This window comes from Aulonocara stuartgranti (assembly GCF_965226115.1).
Source record: "Aulonocara stuartgranti genome assembly, chromosome: 12".
NCBI lineage: Eukaryota > Metazoa > Chordata > Actinopteri > Cichliformes > Cichlidae > Aulonocara > Aulonocara stuartgranti.
In genome coordinates this window covers 24508474-24525618 of record NC_138948.1, presented here as the reverse complement: position 1 = coordinate 24525618, position 17145 = coordinate 24508474, and the positions used below count along the sequence as shown (strand labels likewise).

General features: G+C 41.8%; 1 protein-coding gene and 1 long non-coding RNA gene across 4 annotated transcripts in view; both read left to right on the top strand.

Moving 5' to 3' along the window:
- Nucleotides 1-68: 68 nt before the first annotated feature.
- Nucleotides 69-2821, top strand: LOC309718253. The gene is made up of 2 exons (XR_014279930.1): nucleotides 69-183; nucleotides 2020-2821. It is a non-coding gene; the product is annotated as an uncharacterized lncRNA (long non-coding RNA).
- Nucleotides 2822-5134: 2313 nt separating this feature from the next.
- Nucleotides 5135-17145, top strand: part of bmp1a (bone morphogenetic protein 1a) — a 29468-nt gene continuing 17457 nt past the window's right edge. For 2 of the 3 annotated variants that reach the window (XM_082554654.1, XM_082554655.1), the window contains exons 1-2: nucleotides 5135-5512; nucleotides 15184-15297. In XM_082554654.1, the coding sequence (XP_082410780.1) occupies nucleotides 5368-5512; nucleotides 15184-15297 (259 nt within the window). In that variant the 5' untranslated portion in view covers nucleotides 5135-5367. The remainder of the gene's footprint in view (nucleotides 5513-15183; nucleotides 15298-17145) is intronic. The other variant, XM_082554653.1, reaches the window with a different exon arrangement.

The window sequence follows — 17145 nt, the reverse complement described above, 5'->3', positions numbered from 1 at the left end:
GTATTTGGACGTAAATCATTTATAGCTTGTTATTTCTGTGTATGTTGGTGTTTGTTGTCAGGAGGGCAGAAAGCCCCCACTTCTATAACGGTGACCCTTCGAGGAGCACATCCGAGTAGAGTGGGATCTGTCAGCCAAGCTGGTGGTGAAGCTGTGACTTCAGCTCGTACCCATGAGCCCAAGGTGCGCCTCAGTTCAGCACCTAAACAGACACACTTAACTTGGAGCTTTTTTTCTCCCCCTTATTCTTGGTTACATGTTTTTCTGACTAACACAAAGTTTGACAGATTTCTGTTATCACTGCAAATGTTCATGCAGCCCATTAAAATTTTCAGTTTGATAGCTTGTAATGGTTCTCACTGACATGGCACCCCAGTGCCTACTTTTAAAATGATTTTGTTGTCACTAGTCTATAATTTGTTGTGGAGGCAGTCTAGAAAATAATTACCGGCTTTACTGTATAGCCTTTGACCCAGTTGTTCACAGTATCTTGTAGCCTTGTGTATTTTAGGTCACATACAGCCACTGGGGCATAAACTGAGGACTGAAGGTGCATTAACAGAAAAACACTGAAGTGTTTGTTAGAAATGACACACTGAGGTGAAAGTGTCAGTTACAGCTTTTCTTTTTCATGAAGAGATGACAGCGTTTGAGAAAACGGGCAAAAGTTAAAAAAAGCAAGTGAATTTCTTTCACTTTCTTAATATTTTGCCTTCACATAGCCAGACTTTCTTTTTACTCATTTTGAGTCCAGTCCTTATACCTGACCATTTTCTGAGAAAGTTGTTCGTTTGTTAAGCCACTTAACACTGACATACGAAGCATGCAGGCAAAAAAGGCACCTACATGAAGGGCTCAACCAACATTGTGTGTACGCATGAGAGACAACTTAGCAAAGATCTATTCCTAAATCATATCTTTAGGCAATCTGTTACTAGCAGTTTGTCGTTAAAACACATTTGTTCCCATTTCTTTGTTTGAATCAATGAAAAATGTCAAAAATAATATAGTTTAACAGGCACACTATTTTGCACCACCAGGGTAATTATGTACATGTATATATCACTCATCATGATGTGCAGCCTATGGACGTCATGTTCTTTAGATATAGGAAAAAATTCAGCAAAGAACTGACACAGGATCTGAGAGATACATCTGGCCCTTGAGACTTTAGTGAACAGCAGATGGATGAGCTCGTCAGAAATGGTCTCAGTGGCTGTCAAGAAGCCATTCTTAAGGAAAGGAAAGGTTGAGATATGGCAAAGTGCACAAGAACTGGTCTCATGGAGTAATGAACACAAATGTTTGTTTGTTTTTATTTCTGGTTTAGATTGTCATGGGAATTTTTCAGCATGACAATGATCTCATACACACTTCTAATAAAGTAAAAGAAAAACAATTGATCACTATTAATCATGGATTGGCTTCCCCAGAGCCCACACTTAAACATTATTGAAGCGGTGTGGGATCAGTTTGACAGAGACCAAAACAAAAGGCAGCTTTGAATGTGCTTACAGAAAGCTGGATAACTATTCCTGAAGACTAGTTAAAGAAATAAGAGGGATGCTTTCCTAAGGAAGTTCAGACTGCTCAAGAATAAAGGTGGCCACACCAAATATTGACTTTGAAGCTTGTTAAAACAGTGCAAAAATCTTTTCTTTTCTTTTTTGCCTTATTTCCATATATGTTTGCATGTTTTAGTAAATCACCATATCCATTAAATCCCCATTTTCCATAGCAAAACATAAAGCACTGAGAGGTGGCTCGAGACCTTTGCACAGCACTGTAGAAATAAACACAAAATCCTCCCATGCCTTGTCTTTTTCAGATAAGTATTAGAGTGTGGATCACAGTGTGCTCCACTTCTGAAACTGGATGCAGCTGAAAATATCTCAATATTATATCTGAGGATTCCGAGCAGACTTTAAAGTAAATGTCAAACATGTTATTGCCCCGAAGAATTTAATATAAACCAAGAATGGACTGAGAGTTAATTAATTGCACTGTGCCCTTTTGCAGCACTGAAATCTCGGCTCACTGTGGGCAAATCCCTGATGCAAGATGGTGATGTGCAAAAGTACCTTAGGAGCCACAGCCTGCTGATGAGACTGCTCCCTCCCCATAGTGACGAACACACCGCCGCACAGTGTGCAGAAGACCACGCCTCACAGAGGGCTCCCCTGTGGAGATGGTGGGAAAAGGCCAGGCAGTTGCTTTCAGTTGTGGACAAGTCCGAGTCTGTGCTGGATAGAACAGGCACTGCTAACTTCAGGGGATGTCGTCGTGCTACAGCCTGCACTCCTTTATTACACCTTTGACTTTAAACTGACAGCATAATCACATGTTCTTGGGAGAAAATTATATGCTGAAGGTAAACTGTAAACTACCTGGAGTGTGGTGGTGCAGCCCAGGTAAAGCCTACAAAAGGACAGCTGTGCATCTCAACAAAGATAATGTTTGAAGTCCTTAGCGTACTCAGAATATATTGAGTTCTATCATTGCTGTATCCATATATGACCATATAGATCCAATAACAGTAATCCATATAATAAGTGTCTGTCATAATTGTTTCTTTTTATGTAGCAATTTTAATAATAATATAATTTGATGTAATGTGCTTCTGAAAGGGAGACGCGTATTGCGATGCTTAGTTTGAGGTATTTGCACTTGTAAAACTCCAAGCTTTTGTTGCACTCGTTTCCACCTGAACCTGTTTTTCTATAGCCTCAAACACTGGACCAGGGTACTGCTTCCCATCTGCACCGTCTCATGACTTCACTGCACGCAGAGCTTATGTTTGAAATAAACATATTTACCTGAATGCAATGCTTTTGCTTTACTTGGCTAATGTAAACATTTAGTCTTGTGTGCTAAACACTTGTAGCACTGAGCGAGCTGAGAAACTCCGCTCTTGTTCAAAATGTTATGGAGGAGCTCGCTCCAATGCGTGATAGTCGCACTGCTGTGTTTACAGCCGCAGCATAAATACAGCCCACTTATTGTAGACGGCATCCTGTCAGCAGTCAGATAAGATATAGATAGGAGTGTCTCTCTTCCTCTGTATGTAAACCTTTGTATACATTAGATAGCATGAAGGATCCCATTTAGACAACAGCAGCTGCTGGTATTTCCTCACATCATTGCCACCAGCCCCTCTTGAAGCAATCCATCTGAGATTTAGTCATCCAATCACGTCTGCAGGCCAGCTTTACTGTCCTGCAGACATTGAAGGTGAAGTACAGTGAGAATAGAAGTGTTTTACTTACACTTTACACTTCATGTTAGTAAAGCAGGCAAAACAATGAAGCAGGATGTGTGTATATTCACAGGTACAAATATGTAACATATTTTTTGTACAAGGCCCGAACAGCGCAGGGGGAAATCAGCAGTATTGGAAAGATGGAATGTGAATGAAAAGCGGTAACAGAATGAATTTAATGGTTAATATGTGTAAGCTTTAGGTCCCTCATGCTACAAGCATAAATAACATAAAAGAATGAACAAACTATTAATATCCAACACGAACTCAAGAAATGCTCCACACAAACTGGATAGGTGGAAAAGTGGTTCATCGGAGGACTTCAGTTGGAATCTGTTGGGGTTTTTTTATCACTGCTTGAAGCACAAATGAGATATGATCTCATGAGGAAGAAACTGATCCAACTTACACAGATAGAATAAAGCAAGCTGTGACACATGGCATCTTACCATGCACTGTCTCAGGGCTCCCTTTTTTCTAGGATTAAGAAAGCTTATACATTTTTCATTTTAGTAGCTTGTAATTAAATAATAATAATAATTATAACAAACTGCATGTGGAAGCTTCTTTCTGCCACTGAAATAAATAAATTACCATTTAAAATTTTGGGCTATTATTCTACAATAAACAACATAATAATACATTGCAATAATACACATTTTTGTATTTTTTTTTCTATGGCAAAAAAAACCCCAAACAAGTTTCCATAAACCAAACCCTGTACAGGTATGAAGTCACAAGGAATAAACAGACTTATAGAGTGGATGAAATTTCCATTGGTAGGATAAAATAAATGGGCTGGTTCTTATATAGTGCTTTTCTACTCTATCCGAGCACTCAAAGCACTACAGAAAACATGCCTTCCTCACCTATTCATACACTTCTGTCCATGCTTTTTGTCTGACATTCACACTCCAATGGATGCATCAACTTGAGCTTCAGTATCTTCCCCAGGGATGTTTTGGCATGTAGACAGGAGCAGCCAGGGCTCGAACAACCAGCGGGTTAGTAGATCACCTGCTCCACATTTTGACTTACAGCCACCCTAGAGCACCTGTCAGGTACAGCCTACCCTTCAGGGTTCAGGGCCACACGTTTTACTAAGATTAACAAACCTTCTGCTGGAAATAAGAATAATAATAACTTGAAATTTCAAGTTATTTTCTCAGAAGTTTGATAACATCGAAATTTTTGACTTATGATTGTCTTTTTTCCCCCTCACTAGCGGAAACAAGCGTCCCACATCTCAGACTATCCTCCGTGGTTTTCTCTTCTTTGTTGTTGTTTTTATTTTTACTTTTTTTATTTTAACTCTTTGTGAATCTGTCTAAATGTGTTCCGTACATTACCGACAGGTGGCGCACTAACCGCTTCTGTTTCGCTCGTGACTCCTTTACTTCAGAAGGGTCTGTTTGTTTGTTTGCGCGTGCATGTCATAATGCGAGTGGGCGGCCGTTCGGTAGTGTGCGCGTGTGAATAATTGCGCTCGTGGAAGTAAAGGGAGAGGGGGAAACAACGTGGAGTGTAAAAACAAAGAAAAAATCACGAATTTACGCGCAGAGTGTGGCTGAACTTTTATAAACCGGGGGGTGTTTACAAAGCGGTGGTTCCGGGGAGATCATTCGGGTCTCTGACCGTGTGTATAGCAGAGCAGAGGGGAAACTACCGTCACTATAATAATTATCCACAAAGAGACATTCCCGGTCGGCCGGTTTCTCGTCACTCACACGCTGTTCACGCGCAGACAAGGTAACAATAAAAATTCACACGTGCATCTGTGGTAATTGGGGATTTTCTCCGCCCCTGCTGGGCTGCCATATCATCAAAGTTTCTCGGGCAGTCCTCCGCACTATCCCTAAGCTCCGGCTGGATGAGAGAAATCACTGCCCCCAGAGCCAAGAAAACACCGGAGAGAGGCTGGATTTAAAACCCGCCCTCCAGAGGGATCTCGTCCCCCCCGACCAAAAAAGAAAAAAGAAAAGAAAAGAGAAAAACCTCCCATTTTCTCTCACTCTATTTCTCTTTCCCACTTCTGTCTCTCTTTCCCTCTGTCCCTCTCTTCTCCTCTACCTTTATCCCTCGCCTTTCGCCGTTTCCCCTCCACAAACATGGATCTCTCGGCGAGGTGTTTGGTTCTTCTATCATGTCTTGGCGTGATATTGGCGATCGATTTGGACGCGATTGATCCAGGCTACTATGTGGAGCCCACTGCCACATCAGAGACGATCGACTACAAGGATCCCTGCAAAGCTGGTGAGATTTGATTTGTCATCGTTTTTTCTTTTTCTTGTACTGTGTATGATTTTCTTTAAAAAAAAAAAAACATATTTATGTGGAGGTAAAAAAAAAATGCCACGACTCAACGTGGAGCTCGCACAGAGCGGCCAGAGCAACGCTTTTGGAGAGATGACAGTAGTGGATGTAGTTTTTAAAAGGCTTGAGGGAACATTGTGTGCAATTGTTTTGTAGTAAGTGACATAGTTTCTGCAGTTTGAGCCATCCGAGGCGTACACAGTATAACCCAGCTCAAAGAGCGGCTCCACGGATCGTAGGGATGAAAACGCATCGATTGAAGGCTTTCTGTGTGCATTTCGCGACACATGAAAAGTTTTCTGGGGGGGTTTAGTTTTCGGTTGAAAAAGTTGGAGCCTGCTGTTTGCACTCGTGCTTAAAAATGTGATCAAATCCCTCCTGCAGGCTGTCTCCTCTGTTATATACTTAAAAATAAAATAAAAGTCTGCGCTGTTGGGGAAACAAAGGATTTTTACACTTTGATTTGCAGACTTCTTCTCCCTTTGCTGGCCGCTTTTGTCAGTGCACAGATCTCCTCTCGGTTTTTTTTTCTTTCCCTACCGGTTGTTTGCACGGCCACTTAAAACAAAGTGGAGGAGGGGAGAAAGTAGAGTACAGTCGAGTTTAGATATTTATGCACATATTTTTCTGCTGGCGGTTGTCTTTATTTGTTGCAGTACAGGGAAGAAGTAAGCCTCCACTCCTCCACAGTAAGAGCTAAAAAAAAACCCCAAATCATAAATTTACAGTACTGTACAGTAACTGCATTAAGTGTGAGTATTTAAACTGTAAAGAAGACACAGGCTCCAAAGGGGAAGCTGAATAATTCAACAGACTATCTCAGATCTGGGAACACTGACACAAAAGTTAAAAAAGCTTTGGATTGCTGGAGCAAATTCAGGACGACTGTGATTTCAAGTTGGCCTTATTTCCTTGCAAATATTTCATGAAATGACCTGAGTGGCATAACTTTCCACAGCAGCCATTTTGACATGTCCTTGCAGGGTTAACATAGGTGTAATTAATATAAGCCCATGTAGACCAGTTCCATTCAGATGGGGGCAAAAAACCCCTGGCTTTGGCTCGCACGGGCGAACTGGGATCGCTGTGACACACTAAATTTGAGCTTAATTATTACTTACTTCTTTTTTTTTTATCAATTAGACCTGTGTTTACTTTGGGTTACATGTCAAAATGGCTGCTGTGAAAAAGTGCCTGTTTTGGACCCATGTCCTCAGTGAATTTGAACAATGTGACTGTGAGACTTGGCACAGATGGAAAAGCCTACAGGAAGATCAGTTACCAAGTGAAACGCAGGCGCAGCAGAAATCAGGAGGTACTAGCCGTGGTGCCACTAATCAGAGGTGCAGTGGCTGTCCTCCTGAAATGACCCCACGGACACACACACACACACACACACACACATGTAAACACACAGTGCTCTGCTTGCACAGTTTGGCTCTGAAAAAACAAAAGGACGGGTGCATCAGAGTTGGCACGGAGATCAGTTTGTGTGACAGCTCTCTAAGGGTATTCCACAATGGTAATTTCTAACTCTCAATTGCTCTCTGACAACAACAACGATAAAAATCACAAGATTAAGCTTAGCTAAGGAGATAAAGAGAAGCCTGATTAATGTTAGGACCCTATTCTTTGGTCAGACCAAGATCTGTTAGTCCAGCTCAGAGTGGGTGCATCCAATATGGACTGCCGTACAGTGGGGAAGGTGGCACTAAAATGACTAAAAAGCCGCCTCGTGAGGATGCTCCCATTCTCCAGAAGCCTGGGAACGGACCAATATTCCAGTAAATGATGATCCAAAACCCTCTGCCAAAATGAAAGTCTCTAGAGAAGAAAAAGAAGAAAGGGGGAAAAAACAGTAAAAACGATGGCCTGTCCAAGTATGTCACTTGACTTGAATCCAGTGCAGCACCTTTTCGGGGGAATTTTAAAGAGAAGCAACAAAAACACCTCAATCAAAGCGGAGCTGGAAATATATCTAAAGAAAGGCAGAATGAGACCTGTTTTTAAAATAGTACATTTAAGTATTTATCTATTTCTTAATTTATCATGAAGCAAATACTTTACTGGTCATGTTCCACAGCGGTGTACATACTTCTGGTTCATCCTTTATATATGTGCTTCTTCTGCCTGTGGTGAGACCTGCATAATTTCCCTCTATATTTGCCAAAGATTATCCGAGTTGTCATTGTAGTCTTTTCTTTTTTTCTTTCTTTGTACTGTGAGCTCACTGTCTTGCCAAATCCCTTTGGGGAAGTTTGAACAGATTGCCTTTTCCATCTGGTAAAAGTATTCAGGTTACAGATACAGAGAGTTGGCTTCAGTCACAATGACCTCTAAAGTCCTGGAAGTGCTTACTGATTTTTAGCATTTGACTGTCTCTGATGTGTCAGACAGTTATACAACAGAGTCCAGTCCTCCTACTTTTAGTTACCCAACTACCCAAAGAAGAGGAGTAAGGATAATCTAAAGACTGCGCTTTGAGAGTGTTGTTGTTGTTGTTGTACATAAACATGACAAAAACAGGCGAGTGAAGTCCAAATGATGAAGATGTTCCTTCCTGTTTTCGCTGTCCTCTTATCTGAGTCATTCAAGTGCTCGTACCGGACCTCTAGTATGGATTAACTGGTAAATGTTGATTCTTGTTGCTGAGCGGTAAACTGACAAAACAATGACAATGTCAGTTCTAGGAAGAAGCAGTTTTTTGTTTTTTAGTTAAATATTGATACAGAAAAGAAAGGTCTCATTGCTTAATAATCCTCAGTCCTGACTGATGTTTATCTGGGTCAGGATGTTATCGTTATTTGTTCTGTGGTTTGTCCAAGGTGTCGTGAGCACGGTTTTGTTTACGGTCCTCTCTGAAGACATGCGCTTTGGAGATGGTCACAAGCATGAACTCCCACTCTTTCGAACCCTCCCAGTCTCCAGCTCTTTCAACACCCACCTGCTTTTCTTCTTCCTACTAAGCAGCAAAATGTCCAAGATCTCCTCCTCACTCCTCCTCACTCAGTTTAATACATCAGAGACGGAGACATTCATTCTAGCAAAAAACCCCAAACAAATAAAACCAGACTTGTCTTTAGGCACCAGCAATGATTTTGTGGATTATTGATTTTTCTCTTATTTTTCCTGAGCCCATCACTATGAGTCAATCTGATCTCTTTCTGTGGCTGGAGGTCAGCATTTTCATGTTATGCTGCTTCCACCCAGGAAAACGCTTACTGTGAGGAGTGTGTGTGCTCGTCCTCTGTAGGGCTGTCCTTGCTTCCACACAGTGAAAGGATTTTCACAAATTACTGCCGGATACATGAAATTGAATGACTCCCATTCAGATTTTTGTAAGCGGGGGTTGGAAATCACATCTCAATATGATGCCATCTCAGTACTTTGACTCCTGATGATAGTGTCGCGCTACAGCTGCTTGATGCGTTCTTCTACGATGGCTCACAACATCAAAGAAGAGGAAATGCGCTCAAAGGCCAGAGGCAGGGATTTACCTGCTCACTGCACTGTGGTGTCTGGGTGTTATCATTCAATTTTATAATTAGTCAATTCAATTATCTCTGCTTTCCCATGCTGCCTGCCATTTTTGTCCCCCCCGGGAGTTTCCTCTTTAAAGCAAGTTTTCTTCCTTTCACTTGGCCCTCCCACTTTACACCCAAGTACCACCATGAGAAGTCATAAAGTAGTGACTGTGGTTAGCCTGGTCAAGTCTGGGAAATGAATTTAATGGGTTTTAATTAAAAAGTTATTTGGCACCAGTGTATCATTGCAGGAGGACTCTCTAGCTGTTGTGCTCTGCTTATTTGCAGTGCTAGTTAGCTGAGACTATTTAACTATCTTCCCTGAATAAGTCAACATTTTATTTTATTTTTTAAGTTTTACACTAACAAAGGTTTAAATGATTCATCTTTAGTCCAGGCAAAAAAAAAAAAAGTATACCGATTTAATCTAGCAGTGCAATAACACTGAAATCAGGCCTTCTATTTAGGAGTTAACCAGTGGAAAATTCCTTAGTTTGCAGAACTCCTAACTTGGCAGCATCCCAGGAAAACATTTAAGACTCTAACAACCCACTGAGATTAGCGCCACTCGTTTTCAAAATGAAAAATGGATGAGAATCAGTCATGCTTTTGTTGTCTTCTCTGCTTAAATGATAATCGGAAAAGTAGTCACTGTCTGAATGCATGCATTCATTCATGAAGCAGACATCTTAATCTATTAAATACTCTGTGACAGCGTAGTCTGAGTGGGCTGACCGTCGTGCACATTAAAACTGCAGCAGGGAGAAATGTACAATGCAATTTTGAAAACAGACAACAGTTCTCCTGCAGCTCTCTCCGCTATGCTCAGAGCGTTGGCACATGCTCACGCGTCATATGGCACGGGTCTAAAATGAAAGCCGCTTTCACACGTGCACTGCAGACATTTATTTTTTCTAAGGAGATTAGATTGTTCGACTCCTTTGCTTTGGACATTAATTGGACTTTAGGTGTTAAACGACCTGTGATTGGCAAAAGTCTGCTGCCCCAGCTGGGTTTTTTTACAACTTGAAGGAAGTGCAGGAGTCCAGTTTCCCTCTCAGACCACCAGTTATTATGGATAATTTCCCCAAAGATCTGAAAATAGGTTACCTCAGAAGGCTTCTTTGCTGCTGTGGCCTCATCTGCAGACAGGTCAACCTCTGCACCTCTTCTCATCCACTCACCTATGCAAGTAGTTTTCTTCCATTTCACTCAGACTGGCCAAAACAAGACAGACGGGGTCATTCACCATTTGCCAAGAGAAAGCACGGCAACAAGATTTAGGGCAGGCCGGTCTTACCGTGCCACACTATCCCAGGTGAGGTTAGTGCGACCCATTCATGAAGGGGCCTGGTACGTTCACCCCGGTCTGCTTTCTGCTCATGAAGCATTTGTCGCTATCAACAGAGAGTTGTGTCACCCCTCACCTTTTGGTATCCGACTGTGATTCATTTGAAATGACTTAAGCTGTATGTTTGTGATGCTTTTGCATTTTTGTAAAGATTAACAATCCTGTAGATGTAAAATCAGCTACATGCTGGCATCCCATGTGTAAGGACATTGTGTCTTTTAAAAAATCCAAGTGGCTGGAAAACAGCAGTTCAAAACAGATGCCGCTCATTATCCAGCTCTATCTCCGGCTCCTGCTTTGGGGTGATGGGGCTGCCTTGTTGAACTTCAAGATGAGGCCCTCAAGCAACACTTAAGCAGATGCTTTTCTTTTATCATGGAATGCAGGCCGTATAGCCGAGCCCACACTGAGTGTTTGTTTTTACATTAAAGAGCCCCTGCCACTTCTCTCTCCGCAGGGTTCAAGTGATTAGGGAGCCAATCTATAGGCGTGATCTCAGGGCTTTAGTTTGAACAATATGTTTGTCGTCAGAGCTAAGTAATAACTAATCTTGCATTACAGAAAAGCCAAGGGTGAGTGCAGAGCCTGAATGCTTTGCCAATGCTCACTCAAGTGGCTCAAATGATGCCTAATTGGTCTGGAATGATGAGCAACCTAACAGTTTTTCCTTCATTGTTTAGTTTTCCCGGAACGATTCATCTGTGCTGTGTTGAATTGTTATTGTTTTCTCTCTTTCCCCCACCTGTAATGAATACTAAAGGTGTTTTCTTTAACTGCAGATGGTTATTGTTTATTGGAAAGCTATGAGTTAAGGATTACTCCCAGATTAAGTTCACCCACAAGCTCATTTAAACTTTTGTTTGCACATCTGTTCTGAGAAAAACTCACACGAAACGATGTGTTATGCAAAGAGTGGTCTAAACTGAAATATTAAGCCTGGATGGTGAAAATACGTTTTGTCAAAGGTGAGAATCCTTACGGTCTGGCACTGAATTATTCATCTGTGTAAGGAGCTCAAGTAGTGTGTAGTGCTGGCATTGGGGGGGGGGGGGAGACAAATGGTTGGAGAGCTGGTGAATCATTAGAGGTAGTTTGACTGGTAGCGGGGTATATCAGTAATCAGTGGCGAGGATGAGCTGGGAAATCCAATCTGCTAATGGGCTTGATGGAGTGTGAAATGTTAAAGGGGCGGCAGTCTCTCGCTGTGTGCCCTTTGCAACTGAAGCCCCTCTGTCAATACGATAGACGCTGCAGGGCGATGACAGCAGCTCGGGCTTGATCGCAGCTGTGGGCGACGAGACGTCAGGCTTTTATTGGAAAATAATTGCCTGAATCTCGAGCAGTAGTTTGTTACTTTTGTCAGAAGCTTTCTTCTAATTACACATTTGTTACATTTTTTTGTTTTAAGCGAGCGCAGTGCAAATATGCAGTTTCTTTCTTTCTCCTGCCCTGTGCTCAAATTGCAGTGTTAGAAAATGTCAAGGTAAGCATAAATAACAGCTGGTGTTTTCACAAAGAACAGCTAACTGGCATCACACTCTTCATTCCTTAGTTTGTTTCCTTATTCTTGTTGCACAGACTTTTTTTACCTGACTATTTTTTTGTGTGTATTTCAGTTTCAAACAGCTGCTAAAGAAACAAAAGCTCCTCTTGAGAGGGTTGGGGGGTTTCTACCTGGGAAAACTTAGTGATACACTCATCAGATGGTAATTGCCTTACCTCAATATACCACTGACCTCTATTGGAATTCAAATTGCAGCATTTGTCAGCAAACACAGTGGTGAAAGGCGGTGCCGGGTATTGTGATGCATTCCGTGCTTGCATATTAGCCAAGTTTTTCCCATCTGTAATCACTGGGTCACATACTGGGGGGATGCTGTAAACCGTGTTCTCCCGAGTGGAACTGGCCTTCTAAATATAGGCTGATTTCAGTGTCTGTTTAGGCTTAGTATTGATGTTTGTGCAGGTTTCAGTGGCAGATGTCGTGGTCTGGTATTCACGGAAGGAGATTTATGGGAATAGTCCAGGAGTATTTGACACCATAGAGGTCGAGGCTAGGGCATTACACGAATCAATGGGATTAATTTGATTGAGGTCTCATGTGTAATCTGACTGGATATGCTGATTGATGGGCAGTCCAAGATGAGAAGGATTAGGATGGTTTAGATTAACTTAAAAAAAAAAAAAAAACAGTGATGGGGGAGGTTGGACTTAATCAGATGTCAATTTATTTTTTTCAGTCCATTGATTTAAAGATCGGTCCTGTATTTATGTGTGTTTAAGTTGCATTCTTATGCAAAAGGTGCATGGATTATTGCACAAAAAGAGAAGAGAAAGCACACTGCCTTCACCCAGCTATTCTGCATGGATATTAATATTATTATTCTAGTTGCAGCTGTTGTCAATTAGGTAATGAAAAATGTTTGGAAAGAGATGCAGCACTGTACTCCATGGTGATCACTTGCCATCTGCCGCACTCATTTGGCTGTAACCTGCCATCTCACTGTGTTTGTACTTTGCATCATGTCAGCGCTCTGTTTCCGTGCAAGTTTATCACCTTTCTCCATAGCCTGTCCTCATTCCCAGCCCAGAGTTGTACACAAAAGAATCCTAAAACCCTGTGTCTGTGGATAATTAAAGCCAGGAGACAAGGGGATTAATTCACAATCCCTGAGAGTCTTTCCATAAACCTGCAACAGCGTCTCCAGGACGACTGCTGCGCCTGGGGGAAATGAGTTCATAATGCCACCGGGCTGTGCATTTGCTCACTTCATTCTCCACTGTTGTCTGAGAACAATGACACTGCGGATTAACCGGCCTGTCTCCAGAACAGTTGTGGATGATTGGGACTCGGAGAGCGCAGGGGGTGGGAGAAAGCCCGCACCCCGTTTTTATTTTTTGTTTGTTTTTTTTAAATCGCTGCTTTTCACGTTAGATACCGAAACGTTACACGTGAAAGGACGTGTTGTCCAGTTTTTCTGCTTCAGTAGTGTTTTATACATTGTCTGTGTTGTCTTATGTAACTTGGAAGTATTGTCTGTTCTTTTCAGCACTCGGTTAGTTCAGGGAATCGAATAATCCGAAGATAAAAGTGGGAAAAAAAGTCCTTTTGTTCCACTGCTCAACATCTGGTTGCTGTCCCTTAACAGTAGTGTTTTTGGCAGTGGCTGTCAGCGTGAGTGCTGATTGTGAGAGGTCTGTTTTGTCTCAGATTTGGACAGTTTCTTTTTTTTGTTGTGGTTTTTTTTTGGGTTTTTTTTTTTGACTTGCAGAAATTAGAGGACCTCTGGAATTTTTTTTTTTGCGTGTCCTGCCATGCCAGCTGTCACAAACGCCTTTTCCTATTGTGCCATTAGCCTCTAATTAAGTCATTCAGCTGTGCATCCTTGTAGGACCTTCAGGGTAAGAAAGAAAAAAACAAAAAACAAAACAGCCTGCATCTACCAGAGCCAGCTCCAGATTGTTTCAATAATACTCCTTTGAATGCCAGAGCCAAGTAGGGGTTTTCTTTTGTGTCTCTATTGTGCTTTCCATCCCTTTCTCTCTTGTCTCAGACCTCAGTAAAACTTTTATACACATACTGGGAAAAAACTGTCATATCTGGCCAAATGTACGTGTTGCATTTAAAGAAACCAAAAATATCCTGAGCTCAGAATGAAACAAAATTAATTTCTTGTGTGTTCTGCGGTAAGGACACCTTGCATTGGGGTGTCAGATTTAAGATCACAGACTAAAACTTCTGACAAACACGCGCGCTATAAATCACTCCCATGTACTCTGCATTTTAAAGGTCCTCTGGGTTTCTTGCCCCCTGAGGGTTTAGTCTCTACCTCCATCACACTAACCCACCAAACAAGCATGCAGAAGGCTGTCATTTTCTTTCTGCTCCACAGCTGCCTTCCCTGTTCTTGTGCCGCCTTCCTCTCTTCCTTCTCAAGTTGTCATGTCCTGGTTAGCGATGGATTACAGTGCAGCCTCTTTGCCTTCTCTAGAAATGGCCCCACTCCACTCCCCATCCCCTCCCAAGTCCTGCATGCAGGCCTGGCTATAAATTCCGGAAACGTGCTGGTGTTAAAAGCCCGTAAAACCAAGCACCCAGTTTCTGCAGAGTGGACTTCTAGCAACGGGAGATTTTTAGTTTAAAAAAAAAAAAAATCTAATAAAGGACATTCTTCATTAAGTGGGACTGTTTAGTTATTTCTCTCTCTCCTTGGCCCCATTAAAGAGCTATTACGTGTTCAAGGTGCCCCATATTACTCGGTCAAGGCAGTGTCGGTGTCTCATTGTAGCATATTTGATAGCTTCCATTAACTATCCAAGTGTGCCACGGCACAGTACGTTATGTTACCTTCCGGACTCGATTCGTTTTCATAAATCATGTCAGTAGGTTATCAAGTTCATGCTCTATGCATTACACAAGTCAGTGTGTTGTTTTTGTTTTCTGTCCTGTAACTGGGTTAATACAAGGCAGCCTTCCTGTTATCTGAACTGACACACTTCTGTTTCACAACTTTACTTGGGTTCCACAATAAAGAGAGTAAACAGAGCCAGAGTCCAGAAAGGAGTGAAGTGTGTGTGTGTCTTCTTAAGAAACTTGCTCAAGAGTTTTTGCTGGACTTCCCAGTCTGAGCAGCAGGAAAAGCTTGAGGCTACAGGACTGTGCAAACGGATGCTTCATATTGTGCGATCGCCTTACACATAGTCTGACATGTGCTGTCTCTGTGTGTCTCTTTCAGCTGCCTTTCTGGGAGACATTGCTCTGGATGAGGAAGACCTGCGATTCTTTAAAGTGGACAGAATAATAGATCTGGCAGCGAGAACCGTCCAGGTTGTTAATCGCACAAATACAGGTAACAACAACAGACAGAAAGACCTCTGAGGTTACAGTATGATGTAAAATGTAGTTATTGTAGCACCAAGGCAAAGCAGATTATATTGTTAGTCTAAATTTGCAACAAAAGAGCTGAAATGAACAAGGTTCCCACATTGTTGGGTGATTATTGCAGACAAAGACGTTGTGCTCCCAACACTACAGCCGTAAAACCGCTCCAACCTCTCGAACTGAGAGTCGGCTCCAGCAGCACCTGCCGGAAGGCAGCTTTGTGTTTTTAATGAGCCCTCTTCAAAATGTTTATGCCTACAACTGTGATGATATCATTACGTTGCTACACCTGTAGCATCATGTTTAAGAATGATTGCTGGGCTTTGTCAGTTTTATGTTCTCCAGTGAAAAGTGCTATTTAATCAACCGCTGTGAGTCAGCCGGGACCAGTGGACTTCGCAATCCTGTAAATTCTGAGCGAACATGAACCAACAAGCATATCCACATCTGTCTGTGCTTGAGCAGTGCTGTTTGTTCGAGTTAATAAGCGCGCCAAGAAAAGCAAACTTTTTTTTTGCGGGGGGGGAGGGGATTATGAATACATTTCCAGCAGCTTAAAGTATTCACCGTGTTGGTTTGATTTTTAGTATTTAGTAGTTTTAGTATAAATTTTGACCCAAGGTGGGGAATTAAGATGAGACTCGTGAATCAGAAGCAGGTTGCAAGTTCATCCTCACCTTTTGAATAATTATCTGTGTGCTTGAGCAGTTTAGTTACAGCAAATTCGAGTGTTAAGCAGTGGAAAGGTATAGCTCAAAATAGGAAAACACAGCCGGTATAACTGTGCATTGCACAAGGTGGCTGTTTTCCACCCTGATCAACATTCATTCATAGAAACGCTTGGCGCCTCGGGCTGCACGCATATCAATACCTGCTCACCCTGCACAGGTGTGGATCCTAATTGGCAGTGAAGATAACTTTGATATGTCATTTTTCTCAATTATCATGTCACTTTAGAGGTCAAGTTAAAAGTCTTGGGTACTTTATCTTCAGATTAAAGCCTTGACCTAAAAAAAACACCACCCAGAACATTCCCCGTCTAAATACGGACGAACATGGAAGATTTAATCGTTTTATTTTAATTAACACATCACGCACAAGTTTTTGCCTCCCCAGGACTTCTTATCAGTTAGCTGAGCAGATTTGCCTGTTATCAGCCTTTTCCACAACACATGCACAAGTGTACGTGCTAATTGATCTCGCCAGGCTGCTAAGATTTAGTCCTGCGGACTGAAATTCAACAGAACACATTGTTCCAGCAAATTTAAAAAGCGTGCTGCAATCTACGTCATGCGTGTTAATCAAATATACTAAGAGAAGATGAGCCGAGCCGCACCGTTTCAAGTATAGCTATGAAACAACAACCAGCGCTTGTTTTTGCAGCTTCAGGCCTTCATCGGGGTCACCCAGGTGACGTTTCCCAATAAAGTTTCTAATAATTGTACACCTTGGAAGAAGGTGATGTCTGTTTGTACCTCAACCACAAAGCGCATAGGTCAGTGTGTTAATAGGTGTTTTCTAATAGAAGTGTTACACAATTTTTTTTAAAATAAAGTTTAGACAAGCACCCTTATATCAAATGGATTCTGCTGGTTTTTGTTAATAGAACTCACAGTGATGACACATTTATTTTACACATCTTTGCTGCAAAATGAAAAACTAAGTGAAATCAGCTTTGGAGCCTTTATCTGGGAACTGTAGACGTTGTCCCAGCTCTCTGTAATACATTAAATGATTTGGCCAAATAAAAGAATAATGTGACAGTACAACAGTTCTTTGTTAAGCTTTACAAACATATGATTGTGTAAGAAAAATG